Source organism: Carex rostrata, chromosome 10 (genome assembly GCF_964058835.1).
Source record: "Carex rostrata chromosome 10, lpCarRost1.2, whole genome shotgun sequence".
Classification (NCBI taxonomy): domain Eukaryota; kingdom Viridiplantae; phylum Streptophyta; class Magnoliopsida; order Poales; family Cyperaceae; genus Carex; species Carex rostrata.
Window position 1 is genome coordinate 13,144,403 of NC_135927.1, and position 26,045 is coordinate 13,170,447.

Here is a 26,045-nt window from a genome sequence, read left to right on the forward strand (position 1 = left end):
TTTTTCACCCTTAATTTTTTTTTTTTTAATTTCTCACAATTTCTTTCATTTTTTTTTTTAATTTCTCATTTTTCCATATAAAAAGAGCTACTCACTTCAACAAGCGATAAGAAAAATATTTTTTCCTTACATTTTTTTTGGCTCTTTTTTTGTAAATAATTTTGTTACAATTTATTTTCCTTGTTGTGTTTCGCATTTTCACACAACAAAACAGTGAGTCGCTTTGTTAGAGAATGGAAAAAAAATTATCGTCCTTAAACCACATGTAGCATAATAAAAACATTATCATATATATTTTCGTTCTATGTGTAATTTTCATAGTTTATCCTTGCTGAAATATGAGATCCAAGAAAAAAAAGGAAGCTTTGCAACGAAACTGACCCAAAAGAAGAATTTATTTTTGTTATTTTGTTATTTATGCTGAAATATGAGTTCCGGCTAAACAGAAATTAATAATTAAAGAGAGAAAAGTTCTTATTGTTTGTCAGACTTTCGGTAAAAATAAGTCGATTTAGTGTAAATTTTGTATAGACAGCGATTAATTAGTTATAAAAAAAAAGTTCCTGCTTGGCAAAATACGATCATTGTCATTGCTGACAGACTTGAATTTCTTAATTTCTTTTGAACTTGAAGGAAAAGAAACTGGAGAGATCCATTCCTGCTTGGCAAAATACTCGGATTCAACCTTCATTCAGGATAATTTTATAAACGAATCCCTCAGTAAGCTTCAAAAACTATGACCGCTGAATCTTTTTAAAGTACCAAAGTTAATTTATATAAAAATTTCTGGTTACCCAGTAGCTGATAACGTGCCAATTAGTTAAGCAAGTGATATAATATTATGATATATATGTATGTATGTATGTATCTATCGTATCAGAACAATTAGATCTGAAGATTTGTTAATAGATCCGGATCAGCATCCGCCTCGATTTGGAAATAAAGATCAAACTTGTGAGTGCAGATAGCCAGATAGCATGCATAAACCAAGTAACCACCAATTAAGAATTAACCAATAGGTTGAGGGCAATGTTATAAAAATAAAATTATGGCCCAGGGCCCCAGGCCTTCCCTTCTCTGTCCGAGCTGATTGGCTCAGCAGCCACAGCCAGTCAGCACGGTCCAAGTAAAAACCGCGCCTCTCCTCCCAGTCTTCACTTCCCTCCCAAGTCTCTCTCTTCTTGGGAAAGAAGAAAGAAATCTCCTGTATAAATTTAAGCCCCCACCTCCCCAACGGACTCCATTCCTTGAACCTCATTCTAAAAACCAATTTCTCGCATTAATCCAGAAGAAATAGGAAAAGGAAAAGGGAGAGAGAACAGCAACGAGATGCATCTGTACAACGCGTGGTTGCCTCCGCCGGTGGTGGAGGAGGCGAAGAAGGAGGCCGAGGTGTTTACTTCAGTCGTCCAATCGGTCAAGGACACGTGGGCGGGGCCTCGCGACCCAGACTCGGTCTACGCCACGCTCAAATGGATCTCTGTCATCGATCTGTAATCTATTAGTCTTTTCATCTTCACTCTTTTGGCAACATCAATTAAACTTTTGTAGTGAGAAATGGTTGAGAACACATATCTTTTGCAATTTCTTCGTACTAATGAAGTCAACTGGGTCATCTTGTATCGAATTAATTGCAGGCTCTGGTTTAATGCTTTAATGCTCTTGAATTTTGGTTTGTCCTTAATGTCTCCAAGACGATTGTATTTACTTTTATACCCCTAGGAAGATAGATTATAGTTAGGAACCATTTCATGTCAGGAGTGAAAGGAAGAGGAACAAACAATTCACTCAACTGTCATATGTTCAAATATTAGTTTAAAACCAATCATGTCAGGAGTGAAAGGAAGAGGGACAAAAAATGAATCCAAACAGTATCGACTTGTTAGATTCAGGTTCCATTTCAACTGTTAAATGACTGGTACAGGTAACTGATCTGTGTGGTATTGGACATTTTCTGTGTAGACATACCCGAAAAAAGTAAAGAAGTAGATAGAAGGTTAATCAAGGTATAACTTACTGATTGGATATGGTGTTATAGGTTTATCAAGGCAAAGAGTGAATTGTCTCCAGAGAACGTGCAAGAACTCGTCGAACTAGGGTTGGAGGTGTTTCATGCATCACAAAACAAACTCCATGCTCAAGTATAGACTATAAATCATCTCTCTTCTTTTTGCTCAACATGCTAAAATTTATTGGGGTTTTTTTTCCTGGGTATACAAAGAAACATTTCTATGATAACACATTGTAGTTTTGCTTTTGTTGGGACAATGTCAGATGTTTAAAGGTTTTTCAAGGGGTTACAAGATGTTATTCCTCTCTCTCTCTCACTCTCTCACTCTCTCAATTCTACCTGATTTTCTGTAAACAGGTGAGATGGGGTGGTGTAATTGTCAGGCTTCTAAAGAAGCATGGAAAGAAGCTGTCACTTAGTATCAAGTGGAGGCCATTTTATGAAACCTTGATGCAAACACATTTTAAGAGGTGAACCTCTTTTATATTCTCTCTCTGTTTCTTTTTTTCTGTTTTTTTGAGGGGGGAACCAAACAAAAGCCACATAAATAGTACATCAATTTAGAGAAACATAGTCTCCTCAGATCCGCAACTTGTTCTTCATTTTAGTTATTCATCATCTGAGTCAAAGAAGTGGTATACAAGATTATTTCTTCTTATATGATTTTTCTAGAAACACTGGACCTGAAGGATGGAAGCTGCGGCAGAGGCATTTTGAAACAGTCACATCTTTGATTCGCTCATGCAGAAAGTTCTTCCCTGAAGGCTCAGCTTCAGAAATATGGTCTGAGTTTAGGTGAGGTTTCTGACTGTAGTAATTTTCAGCACTATTTCATAGCGCCTACATATCTCATCATTCTGTGCATCTTTTGGGGTTTTATTTGTGGCAGGAATACTTGGCACTGCAGTTGTTAGGATATGGGGTTAGTTGTTGTTTTTGTCTAGTAGTTGTGCTTTATTATTGGCATTCTGGGCATTGGTAACATAGACTGTGCTCCAGACAGGGTTCGTAAAGGGAGGGGAGGGGGGAAGGGCAGCGTAAGAAGTTTACTTCCTTGACACCCTAATTTTGGGGTTACAAAATTTGAATAGTTTGTACTTAGACCGTCTAGTTAAAATCTCATGCATCAATAATTGACATGTTGAGGCACATGGCTCCCATGTGGGAGGACATGGGTTCGGAACCCACAATCTTCAATAATATATATAGGAGTTTGAAAGTGTGTTGGGTGGCTTGACCTCCAACCCATGATATTAAAAAACAAATAATTGGCATGTTGGATACCAATATACTAGCAGCACTGGTTAGTTACCTGTAACTCTCACCATTCTCACTAGCAGAAAATATTGGGTGAGAGAAAAAGGAAAAGAAGTTTCCTATGGTATCAGCACTGTACATGAAGAAATCTCAGTATGCAAATGATGTACGAAAGCTTTGCCATCCATGTTATACTTCCATTTTTAGATCATATCTGATGTTATGCTTTCTTTCATTATTTCTTTTCCAGACCTTTGATGGAAAATCCATGGCATAATGCAGCCTTTGAAGGCTGTGGATTTCTAAATCTGTTTCTTCCCGTTAACTCCAAGAACCAGGATTTCTTTACGAGGTATGTTAAAGAAAGAAAAAGAAAAATACTGGCTTTAGCTGATTTTTAGTCTTGATCTTGTTATTGGGTCTCCAAACTATTAGTGGTAGGGTTAATTAATGTAATATTATCGTTGGTCTGAACTCAGAACTACATTTTACCCCTTAATTTAGGCTTGATCCATGCATAAAACAACAACAACAACAACAAACACTAAAACCGATCACTAGTGCTGGATTTTTCCTGTGTTTCCATTAACTGGCAATTTCTTTAAACAGTGATCGGATAGCAGAGTGCCTGGACCTATGGGACTCCATGCCAAACTGCCAATTCTGGAACATCCAGTGGACATCTATCATTTCATTATGTATTAAAAGTTGCGATTTGATAGACTGGGAGGGTTTTCTCCCAACTCTATTCACACATGTTCTCAACATGTTTGAGGTTTGGTTTTTTATTCTTTTGCATGATGTTTTTAATCTATCAATGGAAGCTGGTATATCCCTTATTGGGGGGGGGGGGGGGGGGGAATGATTTAGAGAAAAAAAAAAGAACCTAGTATGTCTCGACATGGATGAACACAGATTTTGTCGGTACTGTATTGATTGTGACTAGTTTTGTGCCAAAGTGTGGTGCTGAAGAAAATAATCAAGTTCTAGTAGATGAAAAGGACATGTCATAGTATGGTTTGGTAATGATCAGTATCTACCAGTATTAGGCACATTATGTAAGTCTTTCCAATAGGAACAGTCCTTTATCAGTCTCGTCTACCAACGACTGCTGTTGCTGTACTGCAAAATCCCTTGTACTTTGTTGATTACTCATGTTGCTTTTACAGTCATACTTTGATTTGACTTATCTGATGGTTTGCTGTCCTTAAGGTTCCTGTATCAACTGGTTCCGGGTCCTATCCTTTTCCGATGGAGGCACCTAAGAACATGAGATTCCTGTTCTCAAGCAAGTCAGTCACTCCTGCCAAGGCTATTGCTAAGTCCATTGTAAGATCTTATTTTATTGGTTCTCATTTTTTTTTCCGGAGAGATATATTCAGTGCGTGTGGTTGTTGCATTTTTTTCTTTACCATGCACCTTCTCGATGCAAAGATTTTTTTGAAACGTCAGTAACAGGACATACCATTTTTTGCTAGATCCATGTATACAAGGTTTTCTATCTCGGTACTTCCCCCAGTCCAAAACCAGACAACCATTAAAAGAAAAGTATGGCCTTATGGATGTTTTTTTTCCTGGTATAGGTGTATCTCCTGAAGCCTGATGGTGCTGCACAACTATATTTTGAGCGATTAACAAATCTATTGGAACAGTATATTTTCTTTCTCATTTTCTCCTCGGCTATATTCTATAAAGTAGGGCAATAGCAATGTAAATTGTTGCATATTCCTGATTAAAGAACATATTTTACTTATTTTCAGGTCCTGTATTGATATGATCTGATATTGACCAGCTGGTATAGGACCAACTTATGTAGCTTTCCTTGCCCTCTTTTTGTACCAGTGGTGAGGGTCTTAGCTGAGTTGTGCAAGTGGGGTCTGATATAAGCTGATTTGAGCTAAATTAAGCCGTAACTGCATAGTTGAGGCCTTGAGAGTTAATTGAGGCTAATTTGGCCAAGTCCAGGCTTTATTGAAATCTGAGGGATCTAATAATTGCCAATATTCAAAATTGGATGAGGTTTACATGATTCCACATGATAGATCCTAACTCAACTTGGTGAAACCAGACTCATGAGCCTACCGAGCAATACCTGAACTGAGTTGGTAATTTTCTGCCTTCTTTATTTATATTCCAGGTACTATCACCCGTCTAATGGAGGCCGCTGGACCCACACACTGGAGAGGTTTTTGCGGTACCTAGTCATTTATTTTCAAAAGCGTGTTCGAGGTGAACAATTGTAAGTACAATTTATATTTGTTGTTATCCAAGAATTCCAATTTTACAAATTAGATTGCCGTTTTATCTAATCAAGGGAATTAAATTTTCAACAAAAGTAGCAGTGGTAAATCAATGAACAACAAGCCTTGTCTGGGAAAAGAGGAGAGGGCCTCTTTTGTTACAAATTTGTTGAAATTAATTGACCGGGGACAATATAGCAAGAACGATTCTCTTGCTGAGACAGTATCGGCTGCAACCTCTGTGCTAGCATACATTGAGCCCTCTTTGGTTCTCCCGCATATTACCATGAAATTTCAACTGGCTTTGGAGACTGTAAGTGTCCCTGTTATCTTTGCTTTCTTTTTTCTTGTTGGTTTTCTAAGTGTAAGATGAATACTAGGAGATGGTTTTTGTGCCTGCATACATACACCGCTCTCTTAGTCTGCATGCTTGTAGACCATACTCAGGATTCTTCTTTACTTTTCTCTTTCTTTATATTATAGAGAGTTGTTTAAGAATTTATTAATTTTGCACACTTGAGTTCACTTGATAAGTACTTTTGTTTTAGAGAGCATTGTTGATTGTGCAAATATTGATATGTCAAAGGGTTTAGGAAAGGTAACCTTTTCAATAAAAATATGCATGTTGAGCTATGTGATGTTGGGTTGGTAACTTTACCACTAATTTACCTACTTTGATTTATTACTCTAAACTTATGGTATGGACCATATACTCTGAAATCTTTTAGAAGAACAAGCCTAGAGATATCTTACAGAGACCTTAATTAACTCACATCTTACATAAAAAGGTTCTGTTGGTTATTACAACCTGAATCTGACTCAATCCAGCAAATCCGCACCCTGAACTCAAATAGGACCCAAATTGACCTGGACCTTAATGAACCAAACCCAAGTAGACCCAAAATTTGAACCCAACCTGCCTGACACAACACCTCCACCTGTTTAACCCTGACTTGGCCTGAAGAGCTCAGTGGCTTCTTCAAAATTAACTTTACCAATAGGATAACCCAAAGCAACATGAATCTTGGACCCAATTGGTGCAAAATTTGAAGTGCTGAACTGCTTAACCCAAAACCTGAACGACCATAGACCTTAAACAACCTGAACCTGAAATGACTTAAATCCGAAACAAGCCTAACCCAAACCTTAATAACTGGATTCATGAATTATCGTGACTCGAATGGACCTGAAAAGAAATGACTCAACCTGACCCACCCAATTGCCACCTCCAGTTTGTACTTCGAATAGCTGTCAAAGTACAAGTTCTGGTAGCTACTAACTTGTGCACTCCCAAAAAGCTAAAAGTACTGTAAAGATCGTTGAACAGTTTAACTCAATGCACTATCATTGTGCACTGGGGTGAAATTTTTTGAGAGATATATGGTCCTTTCTTCTTGTGGTTTTTATTCATTATTTTTTTATTTCAAACAGATGACAGCCACCCACCAGTTGAAAAATGCAGTTGCTTCAGTGGCATATGCCGGCCGACCACTTCTGCTCACTTCTTTATCAGGAGACATTCAATCTGATGATTCTTATTCTACCGACACATATTTGGATTTGATATTCACATCCCTATCTAATGCTTTACTAGGCATGGATGCTAATGATCCGCCTAAAACTGTTGCCACTATGCAGCTTATTGGTTCTATATTTTCTAATGTAAGTATATCTTTGTACTTCAGCAATAGGGGTAATTAGATCAGCAACCACTGAGTGTTATTTTGCTTGCACTTCCCGGACATCAAAACTTTCACGAGTCACCATCTGATTTTAGAACTTTTAGATTGACCAATCTTTCTGTCGACATACAGCTTCAAGCTATCAAATTGATGATGTTTACAATTGCCTATTAGCATTTATGTGTTGGGTTCTTTAGCTGAATTACATCCTACTAGCTTAGCTTGATGAAGAGTTTTTCATGGGTACATGGAAAAAGTAAAAATTTTGGGTGGTTGTGTTGCAATTACAGTATCGGACTTTGTCCAACAATCTTGTTTGTTTAGCCATATCACTTTTTCTGGTCCTCTTTTTCTTTCTAGTTGGCTACTGTAGGAGGCAGTGTTGATGCGCCTGCATTCCTCCAATCTAATCATTTATCCGAGTGGCTGGATGAGTTCTTTGTTCGCTTGTTCTCACTACTTCAGAATTTGGAATCCAGCAATATCATGTAAGAAGTTTTGTTGTAGTTATAGAGGTTAGCCCTCTGTTCTGGCAAGATTCCAGACCAATACATTTATATATCCTAGCAAAACTTAACATATGATCTCTTAATGAGTGCAAGAATAAGTTCCTCACCTTATGCCACCCTTATACGATGCATTTATAAGTAATGTTATAGTTCGTATGTACAAATTACATAGTTCTATATTGATAAACTGTTATACACGAGTATGACTTAAAAAACGTATTGAATTTTTTTTTTAAATGCAGTGAAGCATATGCTGCACATTAACATCCTATTCCAAAGTCCTGAGACCAGTCACAGTATTGCTCACAAATAGATATTTTAGGTCCCCAAAATTATTTATTTGAGGGAAAATTCTAAGCTTAAAGTTGCCATTATTGTGTTGTAGCAATGAGGGTGCTCAAACATCACTTTTGTCGGGAACCTTTCTTGCTCAAGAAAGCCCATACTACTACTGCATGCTAGAAGTGCTTCTGGGAAAACTTTCGAAGCCATTATTTAGCCAGGTATTTGTCTTCTTAGTTCTCTGGAAAATAGAGACAAAATTCTACGTCAGTTCATAAAGTCATATATGAACTGACTAGTATGGTGCTAATTTGACAAAAGCTTCACTATTTCCTTGATGAATTTTCCTTTACTGGTCATAATTATTGTTTAGCTGCACAATTTTAGGGTGATGGGCACTACTCACATTTGAAGCTTTTACTACAAACTTAGGGCTTATTTTGGGTTTAATTTTTTCAATTAGAAACCTGTACCATTCCTTTTATTGAACTGGACCTTTTCTGTAAGATGGAGCTAATGAATATTTTCAAAATGTTTTGTTTCAGGCTAATGCATCTTACAAGTACATATCATTTGATATAAATTCTTCAAAAACCTATCATATAACTTCAAACTTCGATGTAAGTAGCTCAGTAAATTGGTTATATAATGAACTTGTAGAATACCAATTTTTACTATTTTTGAAATTTGTTTACTATTTTTTATGATTTATGAAAGATGGCAAAAAAATGGCCTAAAATATTGGCAATTTTCTTTTATTTTTAAGCCATTTTTTGTCATCTTTCATAAATCATAAAAAATAGTAAACAAATTTGAAAAAGAGTAAAAATTGGTATTCTACAAGTTCATTATATAACCAATTTACTGAGCTACTTAGATCAAAGTTTGAAGTTTATACGATAGGTTTTTGAGGCCGTAGTCCTTATGCTATCCATAGCACCTAAGCCTTACTCATATGGTATTATTTTTCTTTTTACGATGTATCAAGCTTACATTGTTTCTCTTAACTAGTCATTGAAGAAAATATCAAAATTTGTGGATACAAATATCCTGCCGGGTGCTACTGCAGAAGTTGGGCTTTTGTGCTGTGCATGTGTGCATTCAGATCCTGAGGAGGCTGGGTTGCATCTTATCAAACCGATATTGAAGAAAATTATATCCTCTCTTAATGGAACTCCTATTACTGGTTTCGTCGAGGGAGCTGCTTCTTCTAGCACATCACCTAGCAAGAAGGTTCGTTAAAGGAGTATTTAATTAAAGGATTGCCGTTCTGGGATCTGGTAGAATAATTTTTTTTTTTCCGGTATCTCCAAATTTTTATTATGTTTGTAGTGGTGTTAAACTGAAATTTACACCTTGTCAGTATTTATTCTTAATGTGAGCTCTTTACCGTGCTTCTTCTAGGCAACACTTTCACCGGCTCTTGAAACTTCAGTAGAGTACCATCTGAGGGTGTTAGCTATTACTGTCAGTTATGCTGGCCCTGTTCTTCTTAACTATCAAGACAATTATAAACAAGCAATTGTATCTGCATTCCAGGCTCCTTCATGGAAGGTACATACAAATTTTTGGATGGATTTGGAACTTGTTCATTTCTGTCTCAATTGATGAATTAACACCAAATAATGATATGATTAAATTAGTCAAATCATTTAAGGGTGCATTAGGTATTGGATCTGGTCATTCCGTACTCAATTCTTGTAAAGTTAATCCTATATTCAAATAACTTTTAGCTTACTGCAAGTTAGAAAAATTGTTTACTTGCAATTTTATTTCTGAATTAGGTCAATAGTGCCGGAGAGAATGTTCTGCGCTCTGTTCTTGCCAGCCTTATCTCCTACTACCCACTTGATCAATACAGGTACATACAGTGCCTCATGATACTGCATCATTTGTGACTGATACACGCAAAACAGCCAATACTGTATTCTACCTTTACATGCCATTCTTTTCTTTTGTTTGTTTTATGGCCGTTGTTCCATTTGATTTTTCTGTTTGTTGTTGTTACTGATATTTCTGGTGCTTTTTGTGGGTTCTTGCAGAGTAATATTGAATATAATATAATGATATTGTTTACTGCACTAGTCCTAGCTGCTTATATTGTGTTCTTTGCAATAATAAAGCAAACAAATATATATTTTAATTGCACCTTTTGTTTCTGAACCGACAAGTGAGTTTTGTGTTTTTCATTTTTTTCCCCTTCCTATTTCCAGACCTTCTAGTTCTCAGCCTGGTGCTACTGTTTTAGAAAAATGGGGTTGTGCAAAAGCAGATCCCGATGAAAAGAGAGAGGAACTAAGTCCTCCCAAGTGGCACATCCCAAGTCAAGAAGAGGTCTCTTTTGCAAATGAGCTCCTCGAATTTCACCTTATCTCGCCTCTTGAGAATCTTCAAAATATATGCCAGACTGAGACACAAAGTGAAGCAGGTTAGGTTCTCATTCTTAGACTTAGTACCAAGAAAGAAGGGTGGTGCACAATTTACTATAATATATGCCTATTAAGCCTAATAATCTATTTATGATTTTTGCACAATTCTGAAGAATGATTTTTTTTAAGAACAGGAGATATGAAGGAACTTTTAAAGGTGACTCTGTTGCGAATTTACTCTTCCTTACATGGTGTAATGTCTTGCTTGCCTGATATAAGGCCGACACTTAAACATGAAGGCTCCAAAAAGGTGGAAACCAGTTGCTTCTTCATTGCTGGATCCTCAGGATCTACTGTTGGCACTGCTGAAATGCGAGAAAAAGCTGCAGAAGTAATTCATGCAACATGCAGGTGAGGATGACATATTATCCAAAGTACCTTGGAACTAATGGAGAGTTATTAATTTATAACATTTAATCTTGCATTTATCATCTTAAAGGTGTCTAATATAGAACACATTCTGGACAGGTACTTGTTGAGGGAAAGAACAGATGATAGCATACTTCTCATTCTAGTTATTCGTCTTATGGATGCCCTGGGTAACCATGGTAATTAAGAATCTAGACTTTAAGCTTATTTCCTTGTAACTGGTACTATTGAAATTCTTTGGCATGGTATTCTAACATCAATGCTTTTAGGGAGCTTGGAATATGATGAGTGGTTGAACCATATTCATGCTTGGAAGTTGGAGTCGGCTGCTATTGTTGAGTCTTCGTGCAATTTTATTACCAATTCCCACTCTCCTGGAAAGAAAAGGTTTGCCACTTTTTCTCTTCTTACATGTCTTAATACCCATTGGAATTTTCTTCTCTTGATGTCTTTGTTTTGGTTTTACTTCTAGACCAAGATGGGCCCTCATCGATAGAGCCTACCTACATAACACATGGAGGTCGTCGCAATCAGCATATCACAAGTATCGTAACAATGGAAATATATCACCTTCAGAACACACAGTTCTTCTTGTTGATGATCTTCTAGAACTTTCTCTGCACAACTATGAGACTGTTCGTGGGTAAGTCCTTAAGCTAGTCTGCTGCGTATTTTAACTGCATGCATAGCACGGATGGTGATGGGTCTCTCCTCTCTATGAGAGATGCAGGTTCAATTCTGCAAGAGGCATCAGAAAAAGAACAAAAAAAAAATAGATGTGGGGGCTAACAGGAACCCTTATTTAAAAAAAAGGAAAAAAGAAAAAGAAAATTGCTGCATATCTTGAAGCTCTATAGTTTCATGATTTGAACATATTTGCTGCTGCAGTTGTAACTTGTGACAAATACAGTTTTGTGTATTTGCAAAATATACCAAAACTTTGCTTGTGTACTGTTTGAACCAACCTTTGTTATTATACTTGGGTTATGGTAGTACTAAACACACTTGGCACAAATTAGGGTTCATGAAATAAGACGGGGGCTTAAGTTAGATTATAAATAAGTGAGCAAAAATAAAAATATATATACTTGAAAGACGAGTGAATACGTTGTAATGATTGTACATGTTTTCTTGGTTCACTATCTCAACTCAGATATGCAGTTAGAACCCTAATGAAAGTGCTTAAACGGTGGCCATCTCTGGTTTCCAAGTGCGTTCTCACTTCGACTAGTCACTTACTTGACCCGAAAGCTCCCGAGCACTTGATAATTGGTTCATGCAATATTCTAGGCACTAAGACAGTTCTAAAGCATCTTACAACGGTATCTATATCCTTGCCAATATGTACTTATAAGCTGGAATTTGAAATCTTATAGTTTGGTTTCGCTTAACTTAACTTTTTGTTATTTCTTTTTCTATCTGAATAGGATCCGGTGTCATTTACATCTTTTGTTACGGGTATTTTGGCAAGGTAACTGTATTGTGAGCTGATGTTTCTTAAATTTGTTGGTTAACAACAATATATTATTTCTTGTAAATGTTCTGACAGATACTGGAATCATGCATGTAGCTGCAAGGCCTGCAGTACCTAGATTTTAGGCCTTGATCAGAGTTTTGTTTCCATATAAAAAAACCTTGACAAACAAATAAATCACCAAAATTAGATTTTTGAATAAATGAAAATGACAATCTGTGATTTTCCTACATTCAAATGGTAATTGCGTACTTGACCTCAGCTAGGTCATGTAATCCAATATTTTGATGCCCTTTTGGATATATGAGTACTAAGATTGAATTTTTTTTGTGCTAAGCAGCTCCCATCATGAGTCACTGAAGGCCCAGAAAGCTATCACTGAGGTACATGTCTATAGGGGTGTTCATTGGGTCCGGTTTATTCGGTTTAATGGTTCGGTTCGGTTTTCTTTCTAAAACCGTATTACAACTTCGGTTCGGTTTGGAAAATTTCAAAACCGAAATAACCGAACCGACTGAACTTTTATGTATTATGAATTTGATCCGGACCGCTTCTGTTTATTTCTTAATACTCCGATGTATTTCTTGATCAATTGCTTTAAATACTTTGGTTTATTTCTTAATATCTTAATTTATTTCTTAATACCCCGGTTTGTTTCTTAATATACTTCGGTTTATTATAAATCAATTGTTTTAAATAAACAAATTAATATATTTCAGTTTGAACCTAACAAACCGAAATAAAACTTTGGTTCGGTTCGGTTCAGTTGCAATGCTAATTTGGTTCGGTTCTATTTTTAAAACCGAATTATAACTTTGGTTTGCCTAGTTTGGTTCGGTTTCAACCGAACCGAACCGATGAACACCCCTACATGTATATATAGAAAGACCAAATTTCAAAATTAAACAGTTTAAATGTTTACTACAAATATTTATTATGTGCTTTGACTGCACCAGCTTTTTGTGAAGTATAACATCCACTTCTCTGGAATATCAAGTAGCTTCTTGAGGAACTCAGGTGGACAGTTGGATAGGCCAGAGTTTGGGGAATTGGTCTCTCAATTAACTTCACTAAGTTTTGATACTAATGGCCTTCATTGGCGGTAAGAGTTTTCTTCATAACAAGTGTTCATGGTAAATTTATAAAGAAGGTTATGAATGTTTAAGTTGTTGGTATTCAGTGGGAGACTAAGTGGGACAGTAAAAGTTTTAAAGCCATGGAGAAATTACTCATTCCCAACTCTTCTTTGATTGATGCATTGATAAAATTCCAAGGAAAAATTGTAGTAAGCTATTCTAGATAGATAGAGAGAGAGAGAGGACTTGCAAGGTTTCAAAAAAAAAAAAAAAACGAGAGAGAGGACTTGCAGTTCCGCCCCTTTCAAGTATTTGCCTGAAGTGTATATTTTAAAGCTTTTGACTTACTAGTATGTGAATTCCCTGGTCCCTTTGTTGCTGATTATTGGATTTACTTGTATACTTCAGGTACAATTTGATGGCCAATAGGATACTGCTTTTGTTAATACTGTCTTCTAGGAGTGAATCAAACCTATCTTCAAAGGTTCTAGGGGAAACTGCTGGTAAGCGTACTGCATCTCTATACAGCACTGACAATTAGCTATCCTTTGTGCACATGCATCAAGGAGACTGTTACCATGCAGTAATAAAGAGGGATACGACAGATTAAAGCTTTCTTCATGCCATGTTTATCACATTTTATTCTTTTTTGCTGCTGTGCCTTTTTTGTAATTTCTTTCTGTTTTTCTTACCAGCGCATTACTTAAGGAACTTGAAGAGCCAGCTACCTCATTCACGCATGCTTGCCATCTCTGCCTTGAACACCCTCTTACAAGGCTCATCAGGCAAATCAAAACCCAACATCCCCTCTGTTGAATCCACCTTGACCCATATACTACAAGAAGAGGGGTTTCTGTCGGATATGCTTGACAGCCTGTCCCACGTGCACATCATTAGTGACACCGACTCATCTGCTTCTAAGGGCCCTCAAGCCTCTTCCTTCCAAAGTGGTGCTGACAAGGCGATGACCTTTTTCTACTTTGATTTCTCTGCCTCGTGGCCCCGCACCCCCAGTTGGATCTCACTGGTAACAGGTGGCAACTTCTACTCTAGTTTTGCAAGGATATTCAAACGGCTGGTACAAGAGTGTGGTACACCGCTTGTACATTCACTTCAAGTCTCGTTGGATGAGTTCTTGAGCTCAAAAGAGAGGTCAAAACAGTGTGTTGCTGCTGAGGCCATGGCTGGTATGCTGCACTCAGACGTGAGTGGTATCTTTGAGGAATGGGATAGCTGGATGATGAGTCGGTTGGAGAAGGTGGTAACAACCCCTTCAGTTGAGTCGGTACCGGAATGGGCTGCATGCGTCAGGTATGCTGTTACTGGTAAAGGAAAGCATGGAACTAAAGTTCCAGCTCTTAGGCAGAAAGTTTTGGATTCTTTAGCTGCTCCGGTGCTTGACACTGTGGCAACTAGTGTGGTTGCAAAGAGGTATTCTTTTCTCGCGGTCTGTCTAATTGAGATATCGGCAGTTAGGATGGGACCGACCGAGTTGCAATTTCATGTTAAGATGCTTGAGGAGTTGCTTGAGAACATGAGGCATTCTTCGGCACAGGTACTACTTGCTTGTTCACAGAGTATGGATGACTCTATTTTCTTATTGTTTTCCCCTCAAGTTCTTGCTTTGTTTACCAGTACCAATATCTATAGTAGCTTATGTTCAAATCTGTTGGTCAATCTCAAGTGGAAGTTTGCATGCAGTTCAAACCCAATAATGTGAAAGCGCCAAATGTGCAAATAATATTTCATACTGGGTATAACTATTAACAGTAATTGTACTGTATGGTCACATAACTAAACAGAGCTGTAAAGGATCATATTGGGCTATATTGGTGGAATCAGCACTCTTTCTAATCCCATTATTCAATTTCATTTATGTGAACTGTGGGGCAGGTGAGGGAAGCTATTGGTGTTACACTATCGGTGATATGTTCAAACATGCGACTTTTTAAAACTAGTGAGCCATTGAGGGAAGTCACTGGAGACACTGTGATGTCTGATACAACAGCTAGTGCATACGAGAATTGGGCAAAACTTATCACAGAGAAGGCTCATGAGTTATCTCTTAACATCCAAAACACAAATCAATATAACAAGATCGATTCCGCACTTGAATCAGCTCAGGAAACTGGCTTGAAGGATACTGAGACAGAAGACGCAAAAACTATGGAAACGGTATGCCTATGCTATATGCTATGTCTTTGATCATCTCTCTCTCTCTCAAAACCTTGGCAGCGGATGCCCAGTATGGATTTTTGAAAACTTGGCAGTGACTACAAGGGACTCTCTCTCTCTCCCTCCCTCCTTCCCTCTCGCCATCTCTATATGTTACCTTCCTCTAAGGCTCTTAACTCCTTTATCTGATTGTTGCATGCAGATATTTCATTTTGCTGTAGCCTCTCTGAAATCTGGGAGATCTTCTGTTTTGTTAGATGTACTTGTTGGGCTCATTAATCCCATACTTTCTTTACAGGTAAATTTAGTACTTTGAAGAATTGCAAAATTTTTGGAAATACCCTATTCCATATTTCATTTAGTTAATAGATTTCTCAGTTTTGTTAAACATTGGATTCCCTGGTAATGGAATATTGTGTCAAGTGTGTCACTGTGGTTTCTGCACCAGGTGCTGAATTTTTTATAAATTTATTATAGTACTAGCCACTAAAGCAGTTTTAAGAAAGAATAGATACAAAGAGAGGGAAATAAAAGAGCAAGTACCAAGAATAACAGATAAAGGCATGCAGGGACCATCCGAGTATTTTTTGTGACGCCTCTGGTTGTTTAAAAGTCAACCCATATATCACTGTATTGAACTGCCACACAAAAAGTCAACAGAGATGACGAGTTGACGACACAGGAAAATTATAAATTGCAGAAATTTGTAGAAATTCGGAGAATAATTGGAAAGGATAAAATTAAAGAAAAAAGGGATATTGCCATTTTTTATACTGCTGGTCACATAGTTTGTGTTTTACACATTGTTGCAAAAGCAATAAACTGATATGACCTGTAGAGTAACAGGCTAATAGCAATGCAGCACTATATGTACCTCAGCCAATAACACCTGTTTGTTGGATGGATTTAGGAAACATCGAACAAAGATTTGTCAACTCTAGCGAAGGCTACATTTGAACTATTTAAATGGAGGATTTTGAGGCGGCCCTTCCTGCAAGATGCTGTTACAGTTATTCTGTCTTCGCTCAATGATCCCAACTGGCGCACCAGATCTGCCTCCCTCAGATACATCCAAACCTTTATGTATAGGTATGGTCTTGTGTAAGAATTTTAGAATATTTTTTTCTTTGTAGATTATGTTTGCAAATAAACTGAATCTATTTGTATTCCACAGGCATACATTCACTCTCTCCAATTCTGAGAAATCACAAATGTGGGAAGGTGTTGAGAAACTACTTGTGGACAACCAAGTTGAGGCAAGAACTCTCTTCTTTTATGTTTTTTTGTACTCTACCGTTGTCTAGCACCACCGTGGCATGGTTGGATCTTCATAACTTGATTTGGTTAAATTTTTCTGTTGATGAAATCTATGAATGCCGTTGACTTGTAGTAGGCCATAAACGTCAAGCTTTTTCCAGAATGTAATTGTGAAAAGAACACATGAAAAGCCCAAGGATATGAACATGTTCTCAATCACGTCGTGGGTTAAAATGTAGGTTAGAGAGCATACAGCAGGTGTTCTTGCGAGTTTGATGAAAGGTGGAGATGAGGAGCTATCAAGAGCTTTTCGTGATAGGTCATATGCTGAGGCAGAGAAGATTCTGGCTAAAAGAAAACAAAGGTTTTTCACAATTATCACCCTGGACTTCATTTTTAAATTATATTTTCTTTCCATAGACATGCTCTTCTAACAGCAGGTTAATCATGTTTGAATATGTTTGATGTAGGAAATCGGCATCTGGTCTCTCTATTGTGACTGTTCATGGCACAGTCCTTGCTTTGACAGCCTCTGTGCTGTCTGTTCCATACGACATGCCTCGGTATTGCCTTTCTTCATGTTTTTCTTATTTTTCTCTTTTCCTTCTTGTCTGACTATAAATGCAGTGAACTATTAATAGCTTACATTGCATTTTGTTGGTGTGTATGAATGAATTGGGTTAGTTTAGGCACTGTTGAGATTTATTGTATGTTTTCGATATTTTGGATTTTATAGGGTCCTTTTGGTAAAAAGGATTATAGAAAAGTTTAGGGACTTGAATGAAAGATGTAATGCCTATATAGGCTTGTATGAGAACAAAGAAAAATACAATTCATTTTTTCCTAGAAATCTACTTGGTATCAGAGCTGACCTAACCCTAACCCTAGCCGCTACAGTACCGGATCGCTACAGTACCGCGCCGCCACAGTACCGGATCGCACAGTACCCGCGCCACTACAGTACCGGGTCGCTACAGTACCGCGCCGCTTGGTGCTCTCTTCTTCTAAAGTCGGCCGGCCACCAAAGGTAGCTTCTTTGTGTTGTTTTGGCCGGCGTGGGGGGCCTCTACCCCACGATACCCGAGAAGCGGGTTTGGATTGAGATTTGATCGGGTTTTGAACTCGAATCTTGATGAGATAGATCAAGATCGGGTCAAGGAGAAGAAGAAGAAAAGAGGGGGAGATAATGTGGATCTCGTCTTGAGGGATCAAGATCGGGTCAAGAAAAAGAAGAAGAAAGGGGGAGATAATGTGGATCTCGTCTTGAGGGATCAAGATCGGGTCAAGAAAAAGAAGAAGAAAGGAGGAGATAATATGGATCTCGATCTTAACAGTGTAAGATCGGGTCTAAGAGAGTAATAGGAGGGATTCGGACTCGGATCAATGTCAGAGGAGGAGACTGGTAATGCGTTTGCGAAGGCTTGCGCGAAGCTGACCTCTGATGAGATGGCTGTCATGGTGCGACGAGCGTTGGCTGTGTACCAAGCTTCTGTTGAGAGTAAGCTGAAGGAGAAAAAGGTTGAGCTGCCACCTATCGACATGAGACTCGAAGGGCCAGCTACGTACTTGACTGAGGAGGAGAGCCGGATTAGGCTACAGGCTGGGGCAGCAAGACTTCTAGGGGTGAAGTCAGCACTAGCGGTCTCCAACTCAAGTCACATAGGTAACACAGGGTTTAGAGGCGAGCCTCGACGATGTTACAGATGCGGTGAGGTAGATCACCTGAAGCAGGCTTGCCCTAAGCCACCAAAGGAGAGAGATACAGGTAGGAGGGGGCAGTCTGAGAACTGTGAACGCGGCCGTGAGGGCCGAAGAGGTGAAAGAGGAGGCAACTGGGCAAATCTGATGGTTGCAAAGGAAGCGAAAGAAGCTATTGTGGGGTTATTCGAGGAGGATCTGATTTTGGAGATAGTCAGGAGGAGGCAGAAAGGAGCAAGTGAGGGGAAGAGTGTGGTCGCTGACACACTTGCTCTTGCCTCTAAACCCACTACTAGATCACCAGATTGGATAGTAGACTCTGGTGCATCTCGCCATGTGACTGGTGCTGTTAAGGAGTTTTCTTCCTATACTCACCTAGCAGTCCCAGATAGCATTCAGATAGCCGATGGTACTGTCCGGCCCGTGGTTGGTAAGGGTACTGTGAGATGTACCGATTCAGTGACTCTGACAAATGTGTTGCATGCTCCTTCCTTTCCCGTAAACCTGGTGTCCATTAGTGCTATTATTCGTGAGCAGAAATGCATTGTGACCTTTGATATTCCAAAGATGGTCTTTCAGGAGAAGGGGACAGGTCGAATACTTGGAACTGGCACATGGCGTGATGGGTTGTGGTACATGGATAGAAAAGGTATGGACACAGCGCTGGCATCTGTGGTCGATAGAGTGGAGGCAGGAGGATCTGGGGTGAGTGTGGAGGATGAGTTGCTTCTGATTCATCGACGGATGGGGCACTCTTCCTTCAGCCTACTGGAACATTTGTATCCATCAAAGTATGAGAAAGCTGACAAACAGAAACTTGTGTGTGATGGATGTGAGTTTGGGAAGCACACAAGGAGTTCGTATGCAAGCTCAGGAAGTAGGAGTTCTCATGCCTTTGATCTGGTACACTCGGATGTGTGGGGGCCTTGCTCAACAACTTCGATAAATGGGTATAGATTTTTTGTGACTTTCATCGATTGTTATTCTCGTGTCACATGGTTGTACTTGATGAAAAACAAGAATGATGTACTTGCTTGCTTCAAGGATTTCCATAAGGCGGCTCAGACTCAGTTCGGTGCTGTGGTGAAGGCACTGAGATCCGATAATGGGACCGAATATACAAACAAGGCATTCGAGGAGTATTTGTCAGTTCATGGGATACATCATCAGACCACGTGCCCTTACACACCAGCACAAAATGGAGTGGCAGAGAGGAAGAATAGACACTTGTTGGAGGTAGCCCGGTGCATGATGATCTCCATGAATGTTCCGAAACATTTGTGGGGACAAGCAGTCATGACAGCCGCACAATTGATCAACAGAATGCCATCTAGAGTGTTGGACTGGCAGACTCCGTGTGTGATGTTGAAAGGAGATAATGGGGGTATTATTTCTCCAAAGGTATTTGGCTGTGTGTGCTTTGTGAAAGACAACAGACCAACAGTGGGAAAGTTGGATCCCAGAGCGGTGAAATGCATCTTTGTGGGTTACTCTGGTACTCAAAAGGGTTATGTGTGCTGGAGTCCAGTAGAGAGGAGATTGTTTGTGAGTATGGATGTTACATTTCGTGAGCTCGAACCTTACTACTCCTCAGAGACTACATCACCCTTTGGAGACTCGCTCGATACAAGAGGTATGAGGCGAGAGGGGGAGAGTAGTAGTGATGGTGAGAGGAGGATGGTGAGTGTGAGTGGTATTCCTTGCCCACTGATGGATTCGACTAGGATTGAGCCGGAAAAGCAGGATTCGGCTAGGGTTGAGCCGGAAAATGAGGATTCGGCCAGGGTTGAGCCGCAAAGGGAGGATTTGGCTGTGGGTGAGCCGGAAGTTGAGAGAAATGAGCCCGAAGGTGGTAGCACTCAGGCTCAGGGGGAGTCGAGATACCGTGAGGTGTATGTGAGGAGAAATAAGCAGAGTGAGGGAGTCGTGCCTACAGTGCCACCTGTGCCAAGTCCCTTGTCCATGCCTACTTCGACTCCTGCGGCACTTACACCATCCACCTCAGATTCAGAGTACTCAGGTGATATAATTCCTCTTGATTCTCCTCCCACTCCCATGTCATTGAGACGGACCTCTCGGTCCAATGCGGGACATCCTCCTGATCGCTATGGTTTTCCACATGACATTACCCAGTTTGTCTCTTACTCTAGCATATCACCAGCACATGGAGCATTTATTGCATCGTTGGACTCTGTTATTTTACCGAAGTGTTGGCAGGTTGCTAAGGAGGATCCAAAGTGGAAAGCAGCCATGCTAGAAGAGCTTGAGGCTCTCGCTAAGAACAAAACCTGGAAGCTTGTGTCACTACCACCAGACAAGAAGGCAGTTGGATGCAAGTGGGTCTTTACTGTGAAGCAAAGCCCAGAAGGTCGGGTTGAGCGTTACAAGGCCCGATTGGTGGCGAAGGGGTACAGTCAGACTTATGGTATCGACTATGATAAGACCTTTGCACCCGTGGCGAAGATGAGCACAGTACGGACACTTGTTTCCTTAGCAGCAAATGGGGGGTGGAAGTTGCACCAGCTCGATGTGAAGAATACCTTCCTTCACGGTGATTTGCTGGAGGAGGTATACATGGAGGTCCCATCGGGTTTTGGCACAAAACAAACGGAGGGTAAGGTGTGCAGGCTCAAGAAATCTCTTTATGGACTGAAGCAGTCCCCTCGGGCCTGGTTTGATAGATTCAGGATGGCTATGGTAGGTATGGGCTATCAGCAGATCAATGCCGACCACACGGTGTTCTTTCGACAACATGGTGGTCACATTACTATGCTGGCTGTGTATGTCGACGATATGATCATTACCGGGGATGATGAGGGGGAGATTGCACAGTTGAAGGCAAAATTGGGAAAGGAATTCGAGGTAAAAGATCTGGGACAACTTAGGTACTTCCTTGGGATTGAGGTGGCTCGCGGAGCAGAGGGGATTGTTCTATCTCAGAGGAAGTATGTCCTGGACTTGCTCAGTGAGACAGGCATGTTGGGGTGCAGGCCTGCAGTTTATCCAATTGATGTGAAGGCCAAGATGAGTGCAGAGGCAGGAGAACAGGTTGATCGTGAAAGGTACCAGAGACTGGTAGGCAGATTGATCTATTTGGGTCACACTCGTCCTGATATCTCATTTGCAGTAAGCGTGGTGAGCCGCTACATGCATGACCCTAGGAAGGACCATATGGACGCAGTGTATCATATCCTAAGGTACCTGAAGAGTGCACCGGGGAAGGGCTTGATCTTCAGGCAGAATGGGCACATGAACATTGAGGGCTATTGTGACTCTGACTGGGCTAGTTGCCAAGATGACAGGAGGTCCACATGTGGCTACTGCATGTTTGTAGGGGGCAACCTGGTCTCCTGGAGGAGCAAGAAGCAGCCGGTTGTTGCGAGATCGACGGCAGAAGCTGAGTACAGGGCTATGGCATTGGGAGTTGCCGAGATGCTGTGGCTGAAGAGGTAACTGGAAGATCTCAAGGTGAATCACGGAGCCAAAATGAAGTTGTGGTGTGATAGCAAATCAGCGATCAGCATTGCCAACAATCCTGTGCAGCATGACAGAACCAAGCACATGTGGAGATCGATAGGTTCTTCATAAAGGAAAAGCTGGAAAGTGGACTATTGGAGCTGAGCCATGTAGCTACGGGAGATCAAGTAGCTGACTGCCTCACCAAAGGACTTAGCTCGATAGATCTAGCTAGGTTATGCGACAAGATGGGCTTGATGGATATCTTTTGCCCATCTTGAGGGGGAGTGTTGAGATTTATTGTATGTTTTCGGTATTTTGGGTTTTATAGGGTCCTTTTGGTAAAAAGGATTATAGAAAAGTTTAGGGACTTGAATGAAAGATGTAATGCCTATATAGGCTTGTACGAGAACAAAGAAAAATATAATTCATTTTTCTCTAGAAATCTACTGGCACTAAAACATCAAAATCCATCCAAAAATCACTAACTTGAGATCTTTATATGGTCTGGTACCCCTGTTATGCATTGTCATTTTTAGTAGTCATTCCATATAATCTTTCCTCTTTGTTAACTGTATACTTTGGTTTCCTTCTCTTTGTTCTGCCTCAGGTGGTTACCTGATCATGTGACCTTACTTGCACGGTTTGTAAGTGAGCCTTCACCAGTAAAATCAACTGTTACAAAAGCAGTTGCAGAGTTCAGGCGAACTCATGCTGACACCTGGAGCATACAAAAGGATGCATTCTCTGAAGAGCAACTAGAGGTAACCACCACAACCTCTCTCTATCTCTCTCTCTCTCTCTCAGCCTGACCAAGCATTACTGCATGTGAGCTTTTGGTGCCATGATGTGCTTTTTGGTATTATTACATATGTTTAGTCACTGGTCTGATCACTTTTGAATTTTTTTTTTTCTTTGCTTGAGTATTGTATCAGTTTGATAAATGGTTGGACAACCTTTTTGAATTTTTTTGGGGTTGAATACTAGTCATATAGTTCCATTCTTAATGGTTAATTTAACTTAAAACTGCGATATAATGAGAAATAGTTGCAGAGTTTAGAATTAATTGGACCTTAATTAAGGTTTAGTTTCTCAGTTCAGAGATTAGTTGAGCTTAACTGGATCCTAGGATAGGTGTCAGTAAGAATTTTGGTATACCAATCACAACTGGTATCTCAACCAAAACTGCAATTATTTCTGTCTTTTTTAAGTTTCACAGCATTGTTTAAATTCTTTTTTTCTGCTGCAGGTTCTTGCAGATACATCCTCCTCTTCATCATACTTTGCATAGATAAGCGTGCAGTTTGTTGTAAAATAATTCTTAATAATTCATTGCTTCAAAATAGAAAGAACAATAGTCTTGTATAAACAGAAGTATAGTAATTAGATGTCTCCATCTTTCTTCTTATGCGTTATTAGATCAATTTGCAAAATATTATTATCCATAAAACCACCACCACCACCACCACCAAGCCTTTATCCCAAAAAAGTTGGACTAGCTAGAAATTAAACCCAGCCGAAGTCACATAATCAAGTAGATAGCAATAAAATAATAATAATAATAATAACAATAACAATAATAATAATAGTATTAGTAATATTAATAGTAATAATGGTACTAACAATAATACTAATAATACTAATAATACTAATATTAATACTAGTGCTCTAAATAGCGTGCTGTAGCGGCACTATAACAGATCTCAAATGTTAAGTTATAGCATAAAGGTGTATTATTTCAGCTATGACAGCTATAACGGTAATAGCGGTCCGCTATAGTGCAAATTTATTTTAAGGATCAAATATTTTCAAGGTTCAGATTGTTTTTGTTTTTAAATAGGAAAAAAATAGATAGTTTATGTTATGATGTGTAGGTTATTTTGAATAGAAAAAAAAAAAAGAAGATGGTTTATGTTATGATACTTAGATTATTTTGAACGGTAAATGATATATAGTATATTATTTTATTAGAAATATTTTGAATAAAACTTTGGATTTTGTATTGATTCAATATGAATATTCTAATTCTTTAATCAATTTTGAGTTCTTTATTGCTCTATGACATTTTAGATAATGTTGATAATTAGTAGAAATATAAAATATTTTTTGAAAAAGAAAATGCTATGTAGGATAGTTTTTATTATAGCTCCGCTATTCACGATAGCTTTATTTTAGCCTTTCTGTGATAACGCAGTAATCGCTATGTAAAACCTTAATTATTACTAAGTAGATTATACTTAAACTATAGATCGTTGGGACTGAAATCCTAAACTCTACCCTTAAGTTTGAGAAATTACAAAATCCTGACGATTTAAGAGCGCATCCACAATGGCGTTTTATTTCCAATTAGAAATTCAATCTGGCAATTTCTTTTTTAGTTTGTGAGATGTATGAGAATTTCACAAATAACAAGTTGGTTGTTTAAATGAGACCGCTAAGTTTTAGTTTGTAAAAAACAAATCGGTTCTCATCTGCTCACCTGTCCTAAAAAATATTTTTTGAGATATATGAGATCTTTTTTTCAGACACTAAAGCAATTAAAATTAATTGCAGAAGTACAGTATTTTTGTATTCTTTGTATGATAATTGTTGGCTCGAAAAGTATACCAAATATAGAATTCCTAACAAAGATTCGACAGAGTATTTGTGCATGTATACTTTACTCGTTTGGCATGCACAATTCCAAAATGATCTAATCAATATTATGTTTGCATCGTTTGAACTGATGTATTAAATTTGATCCATGTATTAAAATCCCTATCGTCATCGATGACAGGTAAAACTTGATGCATTTTCTTATAACACAAGTCAATACATATGCATGTAGTACGTGTTGATAGTATTTCGATAATGCCTGTTAGTTTTCGTGATTGAAAATGAACTGATATTAATCACTATAGAGCTTAGAGCAGTGGATAATACCATCCGTAAAAATATTTGATTGTGCTATAATTAGAGTAAAAAAAAAAATACTAATCAGATTTGAAATTCGGACAAGATTTTTTTTGTTAGTATTAAATAATTGAGTAATTTGACTTAAAAAATTTACTTAAAATAAAAAAGTACTTACCGTGCAAGTATTTGTAACAAAAAAAAAAATCTCATGTACTTGCCAATATTGAGGTTAACAGCTGCAATTTAATACACCAATAATATGGAAAAATCATGGGAATTAACTAATACATGACGAATCCTCTAGAAGCTTCCATCAATCATACCCAATGCTCCATCCGAAATTAACATTTATTAATCTTTGTCCACTGAATTGATTACATGAGAGGAGCAGTTGCATTGACCATGGTTTCATTATTTCTCGAAGATAAATCATTTTTTTGGTTCAATAATTTTTTTATTAAGTAAAAGGTTGGAGCTCAAATCATCTAAATATTCAATATTCACATGAGATCTTTAATTTGAGTTACGAATCTGAATTACAAAGAACACTATTTTGACAAAGACTGATTCTCTAGATCACTAATAGCGACATACACTGATCCTACTTTATTTAACACAATATTGAGCATGAATTAATTATACATAAATTATTGTCAAGAATAAATTTATGTATAATTCATACACTTGCGAATGAAAATACATAGTAACAGAGCATGCTCATATTGATGAACAAGCTAAAAGCCACAATTAATAGTGTGGTGACTATAAATTGTTTGATAAACTGGGAAATAATTTGCACTCCGAAATTAAATGGTGGACTTGGCATCATAGACATCCGACATGTCCTTCTTAATTAAGGATCTGTCAGATCTTGTCGCTTTTTACCAGTGCTCGGTGGAACGGGAAAACCGGATTGGAGTGGCGCTGGCATGCTTCAGGACTATTCACATGTGTCTCGGCATACAAAATGTTGAGTACTATGCTCACTTCAAGAAAGGCTATGGAGCACCAAAATACCTTTGAAAGTGAGAGTTTTTATTTGGTTGATGTTCGAGGACAAAGTGTATTGCTTCACAGAGATAGGTTAATTGTCATGTGTGCGATATGGAGGTGGTGGAAACAAGGGAGCACTTAATATTGGACTGTCGATATGAGATACGTTTCTCGCGAGGGTTCACTATACGTTTCAACATACTACAAAAGACAGACACTTTTTACGAGAATAAAAAGTGACT

The 26,045-nt window shown here is 38.5% G+C and overlaps 1 protein-coding gene across 3 annotated transcripts; it reads left to right on the forward strand.

Moving 5' to 3' along the window:
* The first annotated feature begins 1,113 nt into the window (after nt 1-1,113).
* On the forward strand, nt 1,114-23,320 carry LOC144560360 (proteasome activator subunit 4-like). Of its 3 annotated transcripts, none has more exons than XM_078309533.1 (35): nt 1,114-1,493; nt 2,039-2,141; nt 2,369-2,481; nt 2,684-2,806; nt 3,519-3,620; nt 3,878-4,043; nt 4,481-4,597; nt 4,852-4,919; nt 5,406-5,507; nt 5,605-5,821; nt 6,940-7,170; nt 7,551-7,678; nt 8,085-8,202; nt 8,993-9,214; nt 9,386-9,535; nt 9,766-9,842; nt 10,195-10,409; nt 10,545-10,761; nt 10,879-10,958; nt 11,049-11,166; nt 11,252-11,422; nt 11,933-12,101; nt 12,207-12,250; nt 12,594-12,636; nt 13,210-13,355; nt 13,738-13,832; nt 14,025-14,884; nt 15,223-15,504; nt 15,707-15,802; nt 16,415-16,593; nt 16,679-16,760; nt 17,001-17,125; nt 17,232-17,324; nt 22,526-22,679; nt 23,165-23,320. In XM_078309533.1, the coding sequence occupies exons 1-35, from the start codon at nt 1,330-1,332 to the stop codon at nt 23,204-23,206; spliced, it is 5,412 nt and encodes a 1,803-aa protein (XP_078165659.1). In that variant the 5' UTR covers nt 1,114-1,329; the 3' UTR covers nt 23,207-23,320. The 3 variants fall into 3 exon arrangements, with proteins under 3 accessions (XP_078165659.1, XP_078165661.1, XP_078165660.1); XM_078309535.1 differs by having other exon boundaries at nt 1,119-1,493; nt 5,611-5,821; XM_078309534.1 differs by having other exon boundaries at nt 1,127-1,493; nt 5,608-5,821.
* Nucleotides 23,321-26,045: the final 2,725 nt, after the last annotated feature.